The sequence below is a fragment of the Coregonus lavaretus genome (genome assembly GCF_964263955.1).
Source record: "Coregonus lavaretus genome assembly, chromosome: 40".
Classification (NCBI taxonomy): domain Eukaryota; kingdom Metazoa; phylum Chordata; class Actinopteri; order Salmoniformes; family Salmonidae; genus Coregonus; species Coregonus lavaretus.
Window position 1 is genome coordinate 1,184,737 of NC_140027.1, and position 22,882 is coordinate 1,207,618.

General features: G+C 42.9%; 1 protein-coding gene across 1 annotated transcript in view; it reads left to right on the forward strand.

The window, feature by feature from the left end:
* Positions 1-22,882, forward strand: part of LOC311113577 (VPS10 domain-containing receptor SorCS3-like) — a gene marked incomplete at both ends in the record, with an annotated part of 211,996 nt that overhangs the window by 111,732 nt on the left and 77,382 nt on the right. The window contains one exon of the mRNA XM_084156824.1: positions 22,340-22,407. Coding sequence (XP_084012950.1) covers positions 22,340-22,407 — 68 coding nt within the window. The remainder of the gene's footprint in view (positions 1-22,339; positions 22,408-22,882) is intronic.

A 22,882-nucleotide genomic window follows, 5' to 3' on the forward strand; every position in this document is an offset into this window, starting at 1 on the left:
GGGAAACAATCACTATTGCCAGACAGCGCAGCGCCGCTAGAATAAAGTGTCAGTGTATCTCAGGTTTATTTGTGACTTCTCCAGTCTCTAACTCACTTGCCCTACAGTGTGTATGGGGATTTGATTGGCCCCTTGTCTGCATTAGGTTAGTTGCTTGTTACAGATAGCAGGATTAGTGTCATTAGTCAAGTGGGGGAAGGATGGCTCAGAGCCCAATAGATTAGAATACAATAGACTATAACTAAATGGTGTTGTGGAGGGGAGTCTTCCTGGTGAGGATAAAGCTGTAGAAGGTATTGTGGAGGGGGGTCTTCATGTTGAGGATAAAGCAGGAGAAGGTGTTGTGGAGGGGGGTCTTCCTGGTGAGGATACATCTGGAGGTGTTTTTTTGGAGGATGTATAAAGGATGTAGCTTCTAGTGATGCAGACGCACACACACACACGTATGCCATCACACAAACACACATGCGCGCGCACACACCTGTTAGACAAACATACCGAGCTGAAGCACAGGCTTGGTATGCATGCATATACACACACACACAAACCTTAGACAGACAAAACTAAACTAGAAAGCACAGGAAGTTTTGGCAGCGCTGGCACAATGAAGCAGAGAGAACAGAGAGAACAGGGGACTGAAATCAAAGGGAAATTATGGATACAGCGAGGAGAGATAGAGAGCGCAAACAGATGGGAGTTACTCTTTTAATGGAATAGCAGATATACATTGTCACAACAGCAGATGGATGGAGGTGTGTTGTTAAACAGAGAGATGATTGAGGAGCCAATGTGCCAACAACAAGGAAACAGATTGTGTGAGAACGGCGACTTTCTGTCGTTGCTAGGCCTCTCTTGCCATACACCTGTGTTCCTTTGGTGATGGTAGAGGTGTGACATCCTTTTGGTTTTTCAGCATGTGCCGGCCTCTTTATATTGCGTTTAAAGCCCCAGTTGATGGACTGCCTCTTCAATTCAAACCACAATGGGGTTCAAGTCTGGAGACTGAGATGGCTATTGCAAAATGTTGATTTTGTGGTCAATTAACCATTTCTTTATGGATTTTCATGGGTGCTTGGTGTTATTGTCTATCTGGGAGATCCACTGGCGGCCAAGTTTCAGCCTCCAGGCAGAGTCAACCATGTTTTTGCCTCAAATGTCCTGGTACTTGGTAAAGTTCATCATGTCAATGTCGTTAACAAGTGCCCCAGGATCAGTGGAAGCAAAATATCCCCATAACATCAAAGATCCACCACCATATTTTACAGTAGGTATGGGGTTCTTTTCTCCATATGCATCATTCTTTCAACACCACTACTGGCATGGCCAAATAGCTCTATTTTCATGTCATCCGACAAATGTAAATGCCTAGAGATTGCTAAATGGCATTGGCACCTGAGTTGGAACCTGTGCTATGGTCAGATGACATGAAAATAGAGCTCTTTGGCCATCCACACCATATAATTTCCCTTTTCTTTTTTGCATACAATATAGCTCAGTAAAACAATAATTTTATACAGTCTTTTTTGCTCATCTTTATCAAAGGTGCCAAATGTTTTGTACCTGACTGTAAGTGAGTTTGACGTCCTTTTCTCTTTTTAGGATGGTCAGGTTCTTTATTGCATTCCAAGCCCCAGTTGCAAGGCTAAGGCAGGCTACCTTCACACAGGTACTGGGTTATTGGGTATTGGGTTATGTCTTATGAGTAGCCCTTCTTGCCGTTGGCATCACATCCTTCATGGGGGGGTGGGGGTGGGGGGGGGCTGTCAGTTTATTGGTGTTCATCTGTCAAGTCTTGTGGGGGGTGGGTACGGTGTGTGTGTAGGGGAAGTGTGTGTGTGTGTGTGGGAAAGAAGTACTGTGTGTGTTTGTGTGTGTTTGTGTGTGTGTGTGTGTGTGTGTGTGTGTGTGTGTGTGTGTGTGTGTGTGTGTGTTGGAATTGAGGACGGTGTGTGTTTGTGTGTGTGACAGGGAGTGAGGTGATGAATTGATGAATTAAAGTCTGGGGAAAAAGAGAGATTGATGGAGATTCAAGGATGATTGAATTCGTATTAAACAAACCATTTGTTTCAGTTAGAGGTGTTCTTTATTTTACTTCTGCTGTTATTTTTTGCTTGCAGTGGATGAGCTGATATCAGTTGATCAGTTTTGTCAGTTTGTTTATCTGTTTTGAAACAGGGCCTCCAGAATATTCTCACTTCGTTCTCTCAGTTTACACTCCAAACCCCCAACTATCTGAGATCTCTTTGACACTGGGTAAAAATCACTTATTTTCAATAAAAAATATTGGCCCATATTACAGTTACATTGAGGGAGAAAACACACTTTTCACAGTTTGCATACGTCCCTTCTCTGAGCTTGCACTGATGGTGATCTGACACTTCCATCCCTGCCTTTTGAATCCCCCTCTTCTCCTCCGTCACAGCTAGACGTCGGAGTGTGTATCTCAGTATCTCGGCAATGGACAAGGCTGACATTTATCTTTATGTGTGGGGAAGACAAAACGGTCGATGTGATGGATTCTGCCTCGCCCTGAACCTCGCCTCTTAACTACAGTCCAAAAGCCTTGTTCTGTGGCCGGCTCCACTTTCATAAGTCACTAACATAACCCACTCTGCATTTTTTTCTTGTTCATCAGTTTGATAAAGTCTCCTTCTGAGGGAGAGCGATAGTGAAATGGGCGGCCATTTTTTACATATTTGTGTTTATGGTAATTTAAAGATTCTAGCCAGCAGTATTGGTTTCCTCATTATCTATTTGAAATAGGGGATTATCAAAGCAGCTTCCTCTTTCAGTGGAATGTCGATGTGGACTGGAGTTGGTCTATACTGGATTTGGTCTATACTGGGGTTGGACTATACTGGAGTTGGTCTATACGGGAGTTGGACTATACTGGAGTTGGACTATACTGGAGTTGGACTATACTGGAGTTGAACTATACTGGAGTTGGACTATACGGGAGATGGACTATACGGAGTTGGTCTATACTGGAGTTGGACTATACTGGAGTTGGACTATGCTGGAGTTGGTCTATACAGGAGTTGGACTATACTGGAGTTGGTCTATACTGGAGTTGGACTATACTGGAGTTGGTCTATACTGGAGTTGGACTATACTGGAGTTGGTCTATACAGGAGTTGGACTATACTGGAGTTGGTCTATACAGGAGTTGGACTATACTGGAGTTGGTCTATACTGGAGGTGGACTATACTGGAGTTGAACTATACTGGAGTTGGTCTATACAGGAGTTGGACTATACTGGAGTTGGTCTATACTGGAGTTGGACTATACTGGAGTTGGACTATACTGGAGTTGGACTATACTGGAGTTGGTCTATACAGGAGTTGGACTATACTGGAGTTGGTCTATACTGGAGTTGGACTATACTGGAGTTGGACTATGCTGGAGTTGGACTATACTTTGAAGATACAGGAGACTATCCATTGTCTTTGCTAAAACTTCCAATCAGATACTAAACCTGTGCCATTCTGACTCGTGTACTGTAGATTTGGACAGCAAGCCAAATTGTACCCGCAAAGGTGTAATCTACATTGTTGATATTACTTTTCCAGAGCGTCAATTCCAGTTGTAGTGTTATGATACACACCTGGGAGTAATTATCTACCTTGCCCTTGACATTAACAACCAAAAACAATCAAACACCCGGAGAATGTTTTTTCGTTAGCATTTTCAAGCACTCTCCACTGCAATTCCTTTCCCAAATATACAGTTGAAGTCGGAAGTTTACATACATTTAGGTTGGAGTCATTAAAACTCGTTTTTCAACCACTCCACAAAATTTCTTGTTAACAAACTATAGTTTGTAGGCATGTCGGTTAGGACATCTACTTTGTGCATGACACAAGTAATTTTTCCAACAATTGTTTACAGACAGATTATTTCACTTATAATTCACTGTATCACAATTCCAGTGGGTCAGAAGTTTACATACATTAAGTTGACTGTGCCTTTAAACAGCATGGACAATTCCAGAAAATGATGTCATGGCTTTAGAAGCTTCTGATAGGCTAATTGACATCATTTGAGTCAATTGGAGGTGTAACTGTAGAGGTATTTCAAGGCCTACCTTCAAACTCAGTGCCTCTTTGCTTGACATCATGGGAAAATCAAAAGAAATCACCCAAGACCCCAGAAATTAAATTGTAGACCTCCACAAGTCTGGTTTATCCTTGGAAGCAATTTCCAAACGCCTGAAGGTACCATGTTCATCTGTACAAACAATAGTACGCAACTATAAACACCATGGGACCACACAGCCATCATACCACTCAGGAAGGAGACACGTTCTGTCTTCTAGAGATGAACGTACTTTGGTGCGATAAGTGCAAATCAATCCCAGAACAACCGCAAAGGACCTTGTGAAGATGCTGGAGGAAACAGGTACAAAAGTATCTATATCAACAGTAAAACGAGTCCTATATCGACATAACCTGAAAGGCCGCTCAGCAAGGAAGAAGCCACTGCTCCAAAATCGCCATAAAAAAGCCAGACTACGGTTTGCCACTGCACATGGGGACAAAGATCGTACTTTTTGGAGAAATGTCCTCTGGTCTGATGAAACAAAAATAGAACTGTTTGGCCATAATGACCATCGTTATGTTTGGAGGAAAAAGGGGGTGGCTTGCAAGCCGAAGAACACCATCCCAACCGTGAAGCACGGGGGTGGCAGCATCATGCTGTGGGGGTGCTTTGCTGCAGGAGGGACTGGTGCACTTCACAAAATAGATGGCATCATGAGGAAGGAAATTATGTGGATATATTGAAGCAACATCTCAAGATATCAGTCAGGAAGTTAAAACTTGGTCGCAAATGGGTCTTCCAAATGGACAATGACCCCAAGCATACTTCCAAAGTTGACACAAAATGGCTTATGGACAACAAAGTCAAGGTATTGGAGTGGCCATCACAAAGCCCTGACCTCAATCCTATAGAAAATGTGTGGGCAGAACTGAAAAAGCATGTGTGAGCAAGGAGGCTTACAAACCTGACTCAGTTACACCAGCTCTGTCAGGAGGAATGGGCCAAAATTCTCCCAACTTATTGTGGGAAGCTTGTGGAAGGCTACCCGAAACATTTGACCCAAGTTAAACAATTTAAATGCAATGCTACTAAATACTAATTGAATGTATGTAAACTTCTGACCCACTGGGAATGTGATGAAAGAAATAAAAGCTTAAATAAATCATTATCTCTACTATTATTCTGACATTTCACATTCTTAAAATAAAGTGGTGATCCTAACTGACCTAAGACAGGGCATTTTTTCTAGGATTTAAGGAGTTTAAATGTATTTGGTTAAGGTGTATGTAAACTTCAGACTTTAACTGTATACCACTTAGGCATACAGTGCTATGAAAAAGTATTTGCCCCCTTTCTAATTTTCTCTACTTTTGCATATTTGTGATACTGAACATTATCAGATCTTCAACCAAAACCTAATATTAGATAAAGGGAACATAAGTGAACAAATAACACAACAATTACATATTTATTTCCTTTATTTTGTAAACAAAGTTACGCAACACCCAATTCCCCTGTGTGAAAAAGTAATTGCCCCCTTACACTCAATAACTGGTTGTGCCACCTTTAGCTGCAATGACTCCAACCAAATGCTTCCTGTAGTTGTTGATCAGTATCTCACGTCGCTGTGGAGGAATTTTGGCCCACTCTTCCATGCAGAACTGCTTTAACTCAGTGACGTGTGGGTTTTCAAGCATGAACTGCTCGTTTCAAGTCCTGCCACAACATCTCAATTGGGATTATGTCTAGACTTTGACTAGGCCATTCCAAAACTTTCAATTTGTTGCTTTTTAGCAATTTTCATGTAGACTTGATTGTGTGTTTTGGATCATTGTCTTGCTGCATGACCCAGCTGCGCTTCAGCTTCAGCTCACAGACGGATGGTCTGACATTCTGCTGTAGAATTCTCTGATACAGAGCAGAATTCATGGTTCCTTCTATTAAGGCAAGTCGTCCAGGTCCCTTTGTTTATGAAATAAATATGTAAATAAATATGTTGTGTTATTTGTCCACTTATGTTCCCTTTATCTAATATTAGGTTTTGGTTGAAGATCTGATAACATTCAGTATCACAAATATGCAAAAGTAGAGAAAATTAGAAAGGGGGCAAATACTTTTTCATAGCACTTAGTGCCAGTTTTATTTGTACTTGGGGAACCTTCAATGTCCTCGAGGCTTAGAACCTGTTTGTTTAATGTTGCTCCGAGATTGGCTCTTTAGGACAACATTAGTAATGTACTAATTGGAGTGTGAAATTATAGGGCGTCTTCATTGCACAAAAAGCCATCCACAAATAGTGCGGAGGGAGGATCAAAGATGTATAGTTAAAAAGTGCTGCGTTCACCAGAAAAAACATTGACGTAATATCCCATCTGCCTCCCCCCAGCTCTAGTCATACCCCCCATCCACTCCCCCACATATTCCCTTAATGATCGTAACTTGCTCAGGAGCCTATAAATCGGGAACAGCAGTGAAACTAAGTGTCTCATCATTATGCGGTCTCCACCTATCCTCTCTCAGAGACAATATACCATATGTCCTGAGGAGTAGTGGCACTTGTTCAAATCCAATCTAATTTCCATAAGCTTTTTAGCATTTTTTTGTTGTTGTACTAATTACGACCTCGTGCCATTTTGTTATCTTTGGCGTAATGAGGTAAGTTGAATTACTCTACCAGTTGACTAATGGTAATGGGTGACTGAAGTTGACAGGGCCCATTTTGGGTTCTGGTATAATACTGTTGCTGTTAGTTCATTCCCTATGTGTTAGGAAGTCCCATTGGAGTTCCATGGCAAGATGGTTGTCACATTAACAACTGCATGTGCATTCATAACATGCATGGAGGGGTTTTAATATCGTCATCGTGCCACCATGGAGACATAAAGCAATATGTCTATATATACAAAGATATAGTCCCAATATTATTTTAAAGCTCCACATAAGGTAAAACAGTGCCACTGTTGGCCCCAGCACATTTGTTATTGCTTTTGTCTTTTTGAAGAAACGAGGAGAGGAGTATCCAGCATTGAGGTAAAAAGAAATGGTCAAAAGAAATCGCAGGACTACTCTGCTGTTCTATCGCGCGTGCAATGATGTCAGAGAAAAAAACAGTGTTCGTTGTTTGAAGTAACTTCTTTGTTGTTGTAATATCGCAAACAGACGTGGCAGTTTGGATTCCAGTTTTAAATACAAACCTATTGTTTAGTAGTCTACCATACAAAATGCTATATGGCAACATTACCTTTTCAATATGGCATATTCCATGTACTCTTATGTTTAGTATTGTATTGAGTATGGAAACAAACATTGTAGATAATGTTGCCAATATGTCACAGTACAGCCTACTCTGTAGTAGACTAGTCTGTGTGATGCAGGTCATTGTTGGAAGGAAATATCTTCTGAAACCCAGCAGAATATGACATGTTGTTCAACTGTACGGTGCACTTACTTAGAGAGCATGGTGACTTGGAAGTATAGAAAAACTGATTTTAAGAAGCAGTAGGGTGCATTTTGGATGGGGGGCAAATTACAGTCATGGGGGCTGAATAATGAAAGAGGGAACACCCCGAAATGTACCTTTTACGTTTGTCTCTCATCCTGAGTAGATTGATAGATGGACCCCTATCCTCCCTTTCCCCCCTCCTCCTATCATCCTCTCTCTGTTATTCAGATAATGTCATGAACAGGAGTTGAGTTCGGCCCAGAACAAACCGTACACTTCAAGGCCATGTGAAAATGTCTGGAGGATAGTTTGGCTTCTCCGGGTTTCACAGGGATCATACTGAACAGGAGCGGCCCACATCTGGATAAACCCGCCGTCAGTCTGTCAGGGTTTTAGGATTTGCACGTATTATCAGTCTGGAGAGAGAGGCAGGCTGGCAAATGAGAAAATAACACTCTGACTGTTGAGGAAAATGGGCACATAACTTTTGTGGCAGAAATAGGTTTTGTGAACGGAGTAGGCTCAGGGAGAGGTAAAATGTTGCTAATCACTAAGGTGTTATATCATCAAAATAACATATTTAGTCGTTCTCTTGCCACTTTCTACCTCATGAACCTTGTCAATTAGGTTTCTCCAACATTTGTCGATTGCCATTGTTTTTGCTTTTCAAAACAGACAGGCCACATATATGTGACGAATGTTCGCTATTGGCTCTTAGCTTGCCAGCTGAATGGATCGTTTTTCTCCAATCCCCTCTCCCAGGGGGGCAGCTACCAAAAAACAAATCAGGAAATGATAGGAAACAGCCTCGTTGAGCGAGCCACACAGTCCCTCCAGTCCTTCTATATGCAAACATTTCTTGACTCTAATAACACAAATGTATGCTGTTAATTATTTTCCAAATATAATCGTATCACTGCTAAACGTTAGCCCAAATGCAACGGGGGACATCCGTCTCAATAAAGTATGCAGAGCCAGAAAATAAGTAGAAAAAATAAATTATTCAGGATTTGAGTTTTTATTGTCTTCATTTGCATTAAATTGACTCTATAAAAATGCATTACCATTTCCAATTCTGTGGTAATAATAGTAATATGTGGGATATTGCCTTTCTGTGAATGGGTTTCAGCTCTTGTCATTGGAATAGTCTCTTTTTCAGATAAGCTGGTTTAAAACAATCATTGTCTAATAGTCAGTGAATTTATAAATCCCGGAATGCGTTCGCTTACAGGATCATCTCTTGTCATTGTAATCCGTGGCTGACACCTTTCTGCTGCTCAATACTGATTCTTCATTCTAAAACATCCTGTTTCTGACATCGACCAGCCTTAAATATATGTACTGTAACACAGAGAGAGAGAGCAATAAACCAATTTTCTGATTAAGTAGCTTGTGTTGTGTTAGCAGAAGCAACATCTGCCTCTTATGTGCATTCCCAGACCTGTAGCCAGGTAGTAAAAGTTTACTATCCAACTGTGGTTGTATTATATTATGTGGTGCAGACTCTGCAGTGGAACCCACTGTATGACAAAATGGCTTCCTTACGTCAGCAGTTTCACTACTCCTCATAAACTAGAAGGTGATGTTGATCTTGAGCCAAAATGGCCTCCCCAGTCACCACCACTGCAGTGCATAGCCCCACTTTTTCATGATGCAACCAGCAAGATGCTGTGGAGTCAAACCCCCAAATTGTTCCTACACAATAAAACACACTCCTGTCCATCATTTACTAACAGTATGCGAGAAAAGAAAAAAACATATGGGCGATTGGAAGTGATGCAGACAATTACATTGATGGAAGTTACAACCTATCTGCAATATTAAAGCTGATCTAGAAATGTTTTAAAACATTTTAAAACTACAAAAGAAACACACACAAAATGTCCAGTATGTGCTCATCTAAATCAAAAATGGCCTCCCCCACCCACCTTAGCTCTGGATGCGACCCTGCAAGGTGTTGCTGAGCCAGAGAAGAAATGGCTGTTTCTCCTCCTCCTCCACTGTGGTGCATTTCTCAGCTCAATGTCCATCCAGATGACAGGTATCTTTAGTGCTCAGTCCACTTGTCAGCTGAAGCTGCAACAGGTCGTCTTCCAAAGTTGTGGCAAAATGGCTTAAGGACAACAAAGTCAAGGTATTGGAGTGGCCATCACAAAGCCTGACCTCAATCCTATAGAACATTTGTGGGCAGAACTGAAAAAGCGGGTGCGAGCAAGGAGGCCTACAAACCTGACTCAGTTACACCAGCTCTGTCAGGAGGAATTGCAACTTATTGTGGGAAGCTTGTGGAAGGCTACCCGAAACGTTTGACCCAAGTTAAACAATTTAAAGGCAATGCTACCAAATACTAATTCAGTGTATGTAAACTTCTGACCCACTGGGAATGTGATGAAAGAAATAAAAGCTGAAATAAATCAATCTCTGCTATTATTCTGACATTTCACATTCTTTAAATAAAGTTGTGATCCTAACTGACCTAAGACAGGGAATTTTTGCTAGGATTAAATGTCAGGAATTTTGAAAAACTGAGTTTAAATGTATTTGGCTAAGGTGTATGTAAACTTCCAACTTCAACTGTACATTCAGTAATCTTGCTCTGATTTGTCATCCTGAGGGTCCCAGAGATAAAATGTAGCATAGTTTTGTTTGATAAAAATCCATTTTTATATTCAAATGTAGGAACTGGGTTCTACAGTTTGACTTTTACCAGATCTAATGTGTTATATTCTCCTATATTAATTTCACATTTCAAAAAACTTCAAAGTGTTTCCTTTCAAATGGTATCAAGAATATGCATATCCTTGCTTCAGGTCCTAAGCTACAGGCAGTTAGATTTGGGTATGTCATATTAGGCTAAAATTGAAAAAAAGGGTCCTTAAGAGGTTAGCAATGGACTAATAAGCACCCATATTGCCTTTAGCGGTGGACTAATAGTGTCATTTTCTCTGCGTTTACCTCATAGCACTTCACAGAGCAATTATGCCTAATTGGATAACAATGCAGACATACCAAGCATAAGTACTTAGTTGGGTATTATTCATTTGCATTGTGAATCACCACATGTTTTTTCACAGTCTAGACATGCAAAAGCAATATACTTACTTACACATCCACACATATTATTCAAACATAACATGAACCTTTTAAAAATCTCTTTACACACCACTAAACTACACCTATAAAAGGTGGATGTGTTTCTAGGCAGAGGTTGTCGTTGACAAGTTTGCAGAGCGATTCCAACCGAGCAGAATAGATGACTGAGCTCAACAGCCATCATTCCTCCCCACCAGAGATTACACATTTGGTGACATTGTGAATGCAAAGCAGTTGCAGCGTCGTTTGAACGGCTGCTATCATTTGTTATTTAACTGTGGTAGTGCAGATGTGTGCCCCATTAAGATCCATTGAGGGATGGTGGTGGGTAGTATGTCACTGCAATGCGAGAGGGAATTGGTTTTGGTTTATAGTAAAGTGGGCTCCATTAGAGTGTGAAGTTAATCTCATGAGATAATTGTATTATTTGGCAAGTATATACTACTAGCAACATGAGATTTTCTGCTTACATGTTTTGCGATACGATATGGTATAAGAGAATAAATGCTGTTTCCATTGCAGCGTGTTTCATTGTTATATGTGTCATCAAACTGAAGATTATTACCTTCTAGATTTATAGTTGAGTGAGGATGTAATGCTGTGCTGTAATATGTATTACAGGTCTATAAGTCTATAAGACTGGATTGAAACCTAATGCAACAGATTTTGACTCATCAGCCTACCACAATATTCTTACTGCAGTGACAGTATGGCAGCTAGCAAATGTGATGGAAATCCATACAGTATCAGCAGGTCCAATTCCATTTCCAGTATTTGTTCATCAATTTCAAACATAACTGTCAAATTAACTACATCAACCTCTGGAGTTCATTACAGAGTATCAGCTCTACTGTATATGGACATAGTATATATCCCAAATGGCACCCTATTCCCTATGGGGCTCTGGTCAACAGTAGTGCACTATAAAGGGAATAGTGTGCCATTTGGGACTCAAATCAGTCTTATTTCTATAGAACATACAAGGGGTGACAAGTGATACAGTAGATTGTGCTCTGGAGCAGAGACCTCTTATTCCCCAACACCCAGGCAGTTCAAACAATCCAGATGGTTCATTTGCATACAATTTCACATACTCCTGGCTCCATAAATTCCAGAAAAGTCACTGTCAACCGGTGACGTTTGATTTAGGGTACTGTACATACATGCTTAAGGAATTCATAGGAGGCTTAATTAGGTGGTGTAAAAGTGACTTATAGTAATTGTTCTGGAACACAGTGGCTATTATACGCCATTAGCATTTCCATAACTCCACAAGTCCTATTACAGTTGGGAGGAGATTCTGCCTTTATGTCTTATGGTGCTGTTAGGGTGTTAAAGGCCCAATGCAGTCAAAAACATATTTCCTGTGTTTTATATCTACAGTATTTCCACATTATGAGGTTGGAATAATACTGTGAAATTGTGAAAATTATGATAATGCCCTTTTAATGTAGGAGCTGTTTCAATAGACCGCCTGAAATTTCAGCATGTTGTGGTGGGATGGAGTTCCTTCCTGGTGACATTGAGAAAAAATGGCTGCATTGGACTTTTAATGAATGAGGATGTTTTGGTGGCGAAAGAGAGGTCAGTTGTGATATCTAGCTTCCAGGGTTCAGATGAAAGAAGGAAGTAGGATAATAAGAACCTCAGATAACCTTTCTGTGACTGCAGTCTTGTTTTTCCTACATATCTTTAACCACAGGGTAACAACATTAGTGAAAAAAATATTAAAGTTGAATAACTCTGAATGAAACCCAGAAACAACTTAAATCAAATCAAATCAAATCAAATGTTATTTGTCACATACACATGTTTAGCAGATGTTATTGCGGGTGTAGCGAAATGCTTGTGCTTCTAGCTCCGACAGTGCAGTAATATCTAACAAGTAAATTCACAACATACACACAAATCTAGGTAAGGAATGGAATTTAAGAATATATACATATATGGACAAGCAATGACAGAGCGGCATGGACTAAGATACAGTAGAATATTATAGAATACAGTATATACAGTATATACATATGAGATGAGTAGTGCAAGATATGTAAACATTATTAAAGTGACTAGTGTTCCATTTCTTGAAGTGGCCAGTGATTTCAATGGGCAGCAGCTAGTGATGGCTATTTAACAGTCTGATGGCCTTGAGATAGAAGCTGTTTTTCATTCTCTCGGTCCCAGCTTTGATGCACCTGTACTGACCTCGCCTTCTGGATGATAGTGGGGTGAACAGGCAGTGGCTCGGGTGGTTGATGTCCTTGATTATCTTTTTGGCCTTCCTGTGACATCGGGTGCTGTAGGTGTCCTGGAGGGCGGGTAGTTTGTCCCCGGTAATGCGTTCGGCAGACCCTGTAGCACACTCATAAGGAGCTCACAGTAGGCTAAACATCCTAAACACCCAGACTGTTGTCAAATGATGCCACCCTGTTTCCTCTATGTCAATCATGATCTTAGTCATCACCTTATATCCACTACCATAATTAATAGGAAGTGATAGTACAGTGTTCAAAAGCATGTGTTGGTGATATCATGAACTGTATCTACAGTGCATTCGGAAAGTATTCAGACCCCTTCACTTTTCCACATTTTGTTACGTACAGTGGGGAAAAAAAGTATTTAGTCAGCCACCAATTGTGCAAGTTCTCCCACTTAAATAGATGAGAGAGGCCTGTAATTTTCATCATAAGTACACGTCAACTATGACAGACAAAATGAGAAAAAAAAATCCAGAAAATCACATTGTAGGATTTTTAATTAATTTATTTGCAAATTATGGTGGAAAATAGGTAATATTTTGGAGTTTCTCAATACTTTGTTATATACCCTTTGTTGGCAATGACACAGGTCAAACGTTTTCTGTAAGTCTTCACAAGGTTTTCACACACTGTTGCTGGTATTTTGGCCCATTCCTCCATGCAGATCTCCTCTAGAGCAGTGATGTTTTGGGGCTGTCGCTGGGCAACACAGACTTTCAACTCCCTCCAAAGATTTTCTATGGGGTTGAGATCTGGAGACTGGCTAGGCCACTCCAGGACCTTGAAATGCTTCTTACGAAGCATCTCCTTCGTTGCCCGGGCGGTGTGTTTGGGATCATTGTCATGCTGAAAGACCCAGCCACGTTTCATCTTCAATGCCCTTGCTGATGGAAGGAGGTTTTCACTCAAAATCTCACGATACATGGCCCCATTCATTCTTTCCTTTACACGGATCAGTCGTCCTGGTCCCTTTGCAGAAAAACAGCCCCAAAGCATGATGTTTCCACCCCCATGCTTCACAGTAGGTATGGTGTTCTTTGGATGCAACTCAGCATTCTTTGTCCTCCAAACACGACGAGTTGAGTTTTTACCAAAAAGTTCTATTTTGGTTTCATCTGACCATATGACATTCTCCCAATCCTCTTCTGGATCATCCAAATGCACTCTAGCAAACTTCAGACGGGCCTGGACATGTACTGGCTTAAGCAGGGGGACACGTCTGGCACTGCAGGATTTGAGTCCCTGGCGGCGTAGTGTGTTACTGATGGTAGGCTTTGTTACTTTGGTCCCAGCTCTCTGCAGGTCATTCATTAGGTCCCCCCGTGTGGTTCTGGGATTTTTGCTCACCGTTCTTGTGATCATTTTGACCCCACAGGGTGAGATCTTGCGTGGAGCCCCAGATCGAGGGAGATTATCAGTGTCTTCCAATTCCTAACAATTGCTCCCACAGTTGATTTCTTCAAACCAAGCTGCTTACCTATTGCAGATTCAGTCTTCCCAGCCTGGTGCAGGTCTACAATTTTGTTTCTGGTGTCCTTTGACAGCTCTTTGGTCTTGGCCATAGTGGAGTTTGGAGTGTGACTGTTTGAGGTTGTGGACAGGTGTCTTTTATACTGATAACAAGTTCAAACAGGTGCCATTAATACAGGTAACGAGTGGAGGACAGAGGAGCCTCTTAAAGAAGAAGTTACAGGTCTGTGAGAGCCAGAAATCTTGCTTGTTTGTAGGTGACCAAATACTTATTTTCCACCATAATTTGCAAATAAATTCATAAAAAATCCTACAATGTGATTTTCTGGAGAAAAAAATTCTCAATTTGTCTGTCATAGTTGACGTGTACCTATGATGAAAATTACAGGCCTCTCTCATCTTTTTAAGTGGGAGAACTTGCACAATTGGTGGCTGACTAAATACATTTTTTCCCCCACTGTAACAGCCTTAATCTGAAATTGATTAACTCTTTTTTCCCCTCATTAATCTACACGCAATACCCCATAATAACAAAGCAAAAACATTTTTTTAGAAATTTTTGCAAATGTATAAAAAAAAAAAAAAAAAGAATACAGTGGCTTGCCAAAGTATTCACCCCCCTTGGCATTTTTCCTATTTTGTTGCCTTACAACCTGGAATTAAAATTGATTTTGGGGGGGTTTGTATAATTTGAGTTACACAACATGCCTACCACTTTGAAGATGCAAAATATTTGTTATTGTGAAACAAACAAGAAATAAGACAAGAAAAAAGAAAACTTGAGCTTGCATAACTATTCACCCCCCCCCCCCCCCCCCCACCTTTTGCAGCAATTACAGCTGCAAGTCTCTTGGGGTATGTCTCTATAAGCTTGGCACATCTATCCACTGGGATTTTTGCCCATTCTTCAAGGCAAAACTGCTCCAGCTCCTTCAAGTTGGATGGGTTCCGCTGGTGTACAGCAATTGTTAAGTCATACCACAGATTCTCAATTGGATTGAGGTCTGAGCTTTGACTAGGTCATTCCAAGACCTTTAAATGTTTTCCCTAAAACCACTCGAGTGTTGCTTTAGCAGTATGCTTAGGGTCATTGTGCTGCTGGAAGGTGAACCTCCGTCCCAGTCTCAAATCTCTGGAAGACTGAAACAGGTTTCCCTCAAGAATTTCCCTGTAGTCCCTGCAGTCCCTGACGAAAGAAAAACATCCCCACAGCATGATGCTGCCACCACCATGCTTCACTGTGGGGATGGTGTTCTCGGGGTGATGAGAGGTGTTGGGTTTGCGCCCGACATAGTGTTTTCCTTGATTGCCAAAAAGCTACATTTTTGTCTCATCTGACCAGAGTACCTTCTTCCATATGTTTGGGGAGTCTCCCACATGCCTTTTGGCAAACACCAATTGTGTGTGCTTATTTTTTTCTTTAAGCAATGGCTTTTTTCTGGCCACTCTTCTGTAAAGCCCAGCTCTGTGGAGTGTATGGCTTAAAGTGGTCCTATGGACAGATACTCCAATCTCCGCTGTGGAGCTTTGCAGCTCCTTCAGGGTTATCTTTTGTCTCTTTGTTGCCTCTCTGATTAATGCCCTCCTTGCCTGGTCCGTGAGTTTTGGTGGGCGGCCCTCTCTTGGCAGGTTTGTTGTGCTGTCATATTTTTGTAATTTTTAATAATGGATTTAATGGTGCTCCGTGGGATGTTCAAAGTTTCAGATGTTTTTTATAACCCAACCCTGATATGTACTTCTCCACAACTTTGTCCCTGACCTGTTTGGAGAGCTCCTTGGTCTTCATGGTGCCGCTTGCTTGGTGGTGCCCCTTGCTTAGTGGTGTTGCAGACTCTGGGGCCTTTCAGAACAGGTGTATATATACTGAGATCATGTGACAGACACTTAGATTGCACACAGGTGGACTTTATTTAACTAATGATGTGACTTCTGAAGGTAATTGGTTGCACCAGATCTTATTTAGGGGCTTCATAGCAAAGGGTGTGAATACATATGCATGCACCACTTTTCCGCTATTTATTGTTTTGAATTTTTTGAAACAAGTTATTTTTTTCATTTCACTTCACCAATTTGGACTATTTTGTGTATATCCATTACATGAAATCCAAATACAAATCGATTTAAATTACAAGTTGTAATGCAACAAAATAGGAAAAATGCCAAGGGGGATGAATACTTTTGCAAGGCACTGTAATTCAGACCCTTTGCTATGAGACTTGAAATTGAGCTTAGGTGCATCCTGTTTCCTTTGATCATCCTTGAGATGTTTTTAGAACTTGATTGGAGTCCACCTGTGATAAATTCAATTGATTGGACATGATTTGGAAAGGCACACTCCTGTCTATATAAGGTCCCTGTCACGATCGTCGAAGGAGGAGGACCAAGGCGCAGCGTGGAATGCAAACATACTTAACTTTATTAAATGTACCCACGATAAACAAAACAACAAACGATAACGTGACGTCCTCGGTCTAACACAAACCAACACGGAACAAGATCCCACAAACACTGTGGAAAAACAGACTGTTTAAATATGGTTCCCAATCAGAGACAACCAGCAACAGCTGACACTCGTTGCCTCTGATTGAGAACCACTCTGGCCAACATAGAAACACAATACAAGAACTATACCCTAGAAACACAAAACTAGAACAACATAAAGAACACTCACACCCTGGCTCAACATACAAGCGTCCCCAGAGCCAGGGCGTGACAGTACCCCCCCCCCCAAAGGCGCGGACTCCGACCGCGCCAACAGAACACCACAGGGGAGGGACCGGGTGGGCACTCCGCCTTGGCGGCGGATCCGGCTCTGGGCATGATCCCCACTCCCTCTCTAACCCCCCACAGTACCCCTGGTCCGGTCTGGCCCTGCTGGCCGGAGCTGGACTGAACACTGGTGGAGCGGATTGCTCTAGCTCCGGCGTGGAGCAGCTGACCGGTACCGGACCAGGCACCGGTGGAACAGGCACGGGCTGTGCCGGACTGACGACGCACACCACTGGCTTGGTGTGGGGAGCAGGAACAGGCCGGACCGGGCTGACGAAACGCACCACTGACTTGGTGCGGAGAGCAGGAATGGACCGGGCCGGGCTGGCGACGCGCACCACTGACTTGGTGCGGGGAGCAGGAACAGGCCGGGCCGGGCTGGCGACGCGCACCATAGGCTTGGTGCGGGGAGCAGGAACAGGCCTGACCGGGCTGGCGACGCGCACCATAGGCTTGGTGCGGGGAGCAGGAACAGGCCGGACCGGGCTGGCGACGCGCACCATAGGCTTGGTGCGGGGAGCAGGAACAGGCCGGGCCGGGCTGGCGACGCACACCATAGGCTTGGTGCGGGGAGCAGGAACAGGCCGGACTGGGCTGGCGACGCGCACCACAGGCTCGGTGCAAGGGACAGGAACAGGCCGGACCGTACTGGGAACACACGCCACTGGCCCTACGCGAGGATCAGGAACGTGCCGGACCGGACTGGTAACACACCCCAGTACCTCTCGCCGTGCCTCTACACTTTCCTTCCCCTTTGTGACCAGTGGCCCCCTTAACCTGGCGGCCTCCTCTGCCAACCCGCTGGACCGCTCTATCGCGGCCTCCTGCTGCCCCGTCGTCCACGGCGTGAGCCCCCCCCTAAAAAATTTCTGGGTGTCTCTCCTCCCCATCCACCCTCTCTGCTCTTCACTAGGCTTGACCCAGTCGAGGTTGCCACGGAGCTCCGCTAGCGATTCCCCTGGCGATGGCTCCTGGACACGCTGCTTGGTCCAGTTTTGGTGGGATCTTCTGTCACGATCGTCGAAGGAGGAGGACCAAGGCGCAGCGTGGAATGCAAACATACTTAACTTTATTAAATGTACCCACGATAAACAAAACAACAAACGATAACGTGACGTCCTCGGTCTAACACAAACCAACACGGAACAAGATCCCACAAACACTGTGGAAAAACAGACTGTTTAAATATGGTTCCCAATCAGAGACAACCAGCAACAGCTGACACTCGTTGCCTCTGATTGAGAACCACTCTGGCCAACATAGAAACACAATACAAGAACTATACCCTAGAAACACAAAACTAGAACAACATAAAGAACACTCACACCCTGGCTCAACATACAAGCGTCCCCAGAGCCAGGGCGTGACAGTCCCACAGTTGACAGTGCATGTCAGAGCAAAAACCAAGCCATGAGGTCAAAGGAATTGTCCGTAGAGCTCAGAGACAGGATTGTATCGAGGCACAGATCTGGGAAGGGTACCAAAAAATTTCTGCAGCGTTGAAGGTCCCAAAGAACCCAGTGGCCTCCATCATTCTTAAATGGAAGAAGTTTGGAACCACCAAGACCCTTCCTAGAGCTGGCCGCCCGACCAAACTGACAAACTGAGCAATCGGGGGAGAAGGGCCTTGGTCAGGGAGGTGACCAAGAACCCGATGGTCACTCTGACAGAGCCCCAGAGTTCCTCTGTGGAGATGGGAGACCCTACCAGAAGGAAAACAATCTCTGCAGCACTCCATCAATCATGCCTTTATGGTAGAGTGGCCAGACGGAAACCACTTCTCAGTAAAATAAGCATGACAACCCGCTTGGAGTATGCCAAAAGGCACCTAAAGGACTCTCAGACCATTAGAAACGAGATTCTCTGATCTGATTAAACCAACATTGAACTCTTTGCCCTGAATGCCAGGCGTCATGTCTGGATGAAATCTGGCACCATCCTTGCGGTGAAGCATGGTGGTGGCAGCATCATGCTGTGGGGATGTTTTTCAGCGGCAGGGACTGGGAGACTAGTCAGGATCAAGGGAAAGATGAACAGAGAAAAGTACAGAGAGATCCTTGATGAAAACCTCCTCCAGATCGCTCAGGACCTCAAACTGGGTCGAAGGTTCACCTTCCCACAGGACAATGACCCTAAGCACACAGCCAAGAAAACGCAGGAGTGTCTTCGGGACTAGTCTCTGAATGTCCTTGAATGGCCCCGCCAGAGCCCGGACTTGAACCCGATCGAACATGTCTGGAGAGACCTGAAAATATCTATGAAGCGACGCTCCCCATCCAACCTGACAGAGCTTGAGAAGATTTGCAGAGAAGAATGGGAGAAACTCCCCAAATACAGGTGTGCCAAGCTTGTAGTGACATACGCAATAAGACTCGAGGCTGTAATCGCTGCAAAAGGTTATTCAACAAAGTACTGAGTAAAGGGCCTAAATACCTATGTAAATGTTGTATTTCCGTTTTTTTAAAACCTGTTTTTTCTTGGTCATTATGGGGTATTGTGTGTAGAATGATGAGGAAAACAAACAATTTAATCAATTTTAGAATAAGGCTGTAACGTAACAAAATGTAGAAAAAGTGAAGGGGTCTGAATACTTTCTGAATGCACTGTATGTACAGCTATTAAAAGAGACCATGTTGAAGGGATGTCTGTCTAGATTGACCACATACTGTACAGTACAGCTTCTATACAGGTTCACTGTCAGACTGGCCAAGACACTGTCAGACTGGCCAAGAGACTGTCGGACTGGCCAACACACTGTCAGACTGGCCAAGAGACTGTCAGACTGGCCAAGACACTGTCAGACTGGCCAAGACTCTGTCAGCCTGGCCAATACACTGTCAGACTGGCCAAGACACTGTCAGACTGGTCAAGACACTGTCAGACTTGTCAAGACACTGTCAGACTTGTCAAGACACTGTCAGACTGGCCAAGACACTGTCAGACACTGTGTGCTAGGAGGTGATGAACTTTGCCTTGTGGAGACATTCCCATCTAATTGATATCAGTCATATGGCCAATGTTAAAATAAAGCCCATTTATTCCCTCCCTTAAAGACCAAGGCATAGCTGTAAACGTTCTGACTGGCTGACTGCAGACAATACAAAAGCTGTTGTTGTCTGGAAAAAGAGGCCTATGTAAGATCATGGAGCCTTGACTGTAATTCAGACTGTGGGATGCCCGCTCTTTGGGGCTGCAACGCACCATATGCGTAAGCGATAATGTTTGTACATAATGTTCTGCATTTTCCCTGAATCCACATTAGAATAAATTAGTCTTTAGATGAAGACACAACACATGCTGTGCGACGCCCTCCGTGCCCTCATGCTCCGTGATGTTTTTGTTCTTGTACATAAGCAGACGTTTTCGTTAGTCCGCTTCACATGTTCTCAAATGCCTACATTGTTTACCTACCTAGCTCAGGCACCACAATCATGACTCTCTTTTTCCATCTCTCTTTCCTGGTAAACCACATGTTCTACTTTTAAAATTATGCAGTCGGTGTCAGCGTTTTGCATTCTAAAGTACACAGCTAAACAAGCCTCAACACACAATAACGTACATACCGCCATATATAGATTTCTATTGAAATCCACCATCAACGTGACTAGATCAACTGTTATCCTCAATCCTACAACCACCATTTAGACAAGTTACCCTGTCAGCTCTTGCTCTTTCAGTCTCTTGGCTGTCGCCGGGCAGGCCTCATCAGTGGCTCTGGATCTGGCGGGTGTTTTGATTTATCGACGCAAGTCGGAAACTATGAAGCTCACTTTGTGACAGCTCTGAGCTTTAGAATTTGAAATGTCATTGGCCTGATGAATGAGTGCAGTTTCAGCTCACCCAGTGGCATCATATGTCAGTGTCCAGAGTGATGAGAGACTAGCCCGGCCTGCTTACCTGCTGCCTGGCTCAGCCTGCCTGCCACCACAGACTCCTATTGGGAGGAACATGGCTCAGCCTGCCTGACACCATAGACTCCTATAGGGAGGAACATGGCTCAGCCTGCCTGACACCACAGACTGCTATTGGGAGGAACATGGCTCAGCCTGCCTGACACCACAGACTGCTATTGGGAGGAACATGGCTCCGCCTGCCTGCCACCTGCAGGATCCTATGGGGAGGAACATGGCTTGGGACCGCTATTTATTTACTGATGGTTTAGCTATAGGATCAGATCTGGTAGAAAGCCAGTGATAAATAACAGGATGATTATGATGATGACAGTTTAGTTGTGTGTGCATAACAATATGTTTGCATATAGAAAATATGGCAAGGTGCATCTGGTGTTTGATAATTGTTGGCCTCGAAATTGAATGTCAGATTTCCGCTCTGATAAAAGGTAGAACATTAGCATGGAGTTTGACTGGGGCCACCGACTGTCTGTAGGACTAAAATAACAATACAGACAGCCAGCAGGAAGCAACACCAGTAGCATCAATCAGTGTAATGGAACAAAATGTGCCCTGTCATTATGCACCCAGGAAGTGGGAAATGTAATTAGACCAATGAAATTAGGCCATGGGCACTACTACACCTGATCGTCAACAGGGCAATATATTTCTTTTTGGACACGTATATCCATAATTTACAGAAGCATTCTGGATTTGTATTCTTCCTCTGATATATAATGGTTGGAATAAAATGTTTTCCCAACCTATGGTTTCCATTTGTTTGATGCATAATTTGATATATAAGCACTCCACTTCATTTGGTCACCTGGAATTGACGAAAGGTTTTGCTGTTCCAGGAAAAGCAAACAATAATGTCAAACCAATTTTTCACCGAACATATTGGACTTGAAGTGCTCTATCTATACCTAGTGCTAATTTACATTTGGAAAAAGAAACAGGGTAATAACCAGCTATAGAATATTCCAATATATGTCACAACAGGTCTAAATATGTGGGTCATGACAGTGTTATGACCCTATTATAACAGTTATGTCAGCTGTTATGAGATATTATGACGTGTTATGACGCTGGGTGTCAAGTAAAGTGTTACCGGAAACAGGATAGGGCATTTATGTAATTTGGGAGCCTATATGTTAACATGAATGGTCTGAATTATAATGATGATGGCGGTTTAAAGCTATAGTACAGTATGTCTGCCTATCTAGAGTGTCACGCTTTATTGCCCCCGGGTATGCTCTTCCCTTGCAGTATCCTGCCATGACTCAAGTCCACTGTCACTTTACTTCCTGTCTTGTGATAAGTAGACTGATATGTTCTCTATCTCTCTTTTGTTTCTCTTGTTTTATGTTCTTCTTCACAGTTGTACGCCTCCCTGGACTTTGGGCGAAAATGGCAGCTGGTTCATGAGCATGTGAACAGGTTCTACTGGTGAGTCATACGCTTGTCTTCTTTCTTTCTTCTCATCATCCTTCACTTCCTCTCGTCCTCTCTGTTGTCCTTCTCTTTTCCTTAGTTTCCTCAGACTCTCATCACAAACTGTTTTGGAGCATCACTAGCAGTGTGTGGAACGTGTTGTTTGCTTTCTGCAACGCAGGAGTCTGTGAAGGATATTGATAATACGTTTCAACGAGGTATCTGAATGACTAGTGTTGCTGTTGGGAAATTATGTGTACCATTCTGCTCATTTCCACCGTTTATATGATTGGACTGAGATAAATCTACATCCACAGTGTCACCATTTCGCATTCTACCTCTGACATGTCACATTCTGGTTCATTTCTCAGATGCAGTAAACTGATATCATGGCAATTGCGCCTATCTAAACAATCATAATTTTTTCATTGGGGGTTAGAAATTGTATATCCATACATACTATACCTACATACATACATACATACATACA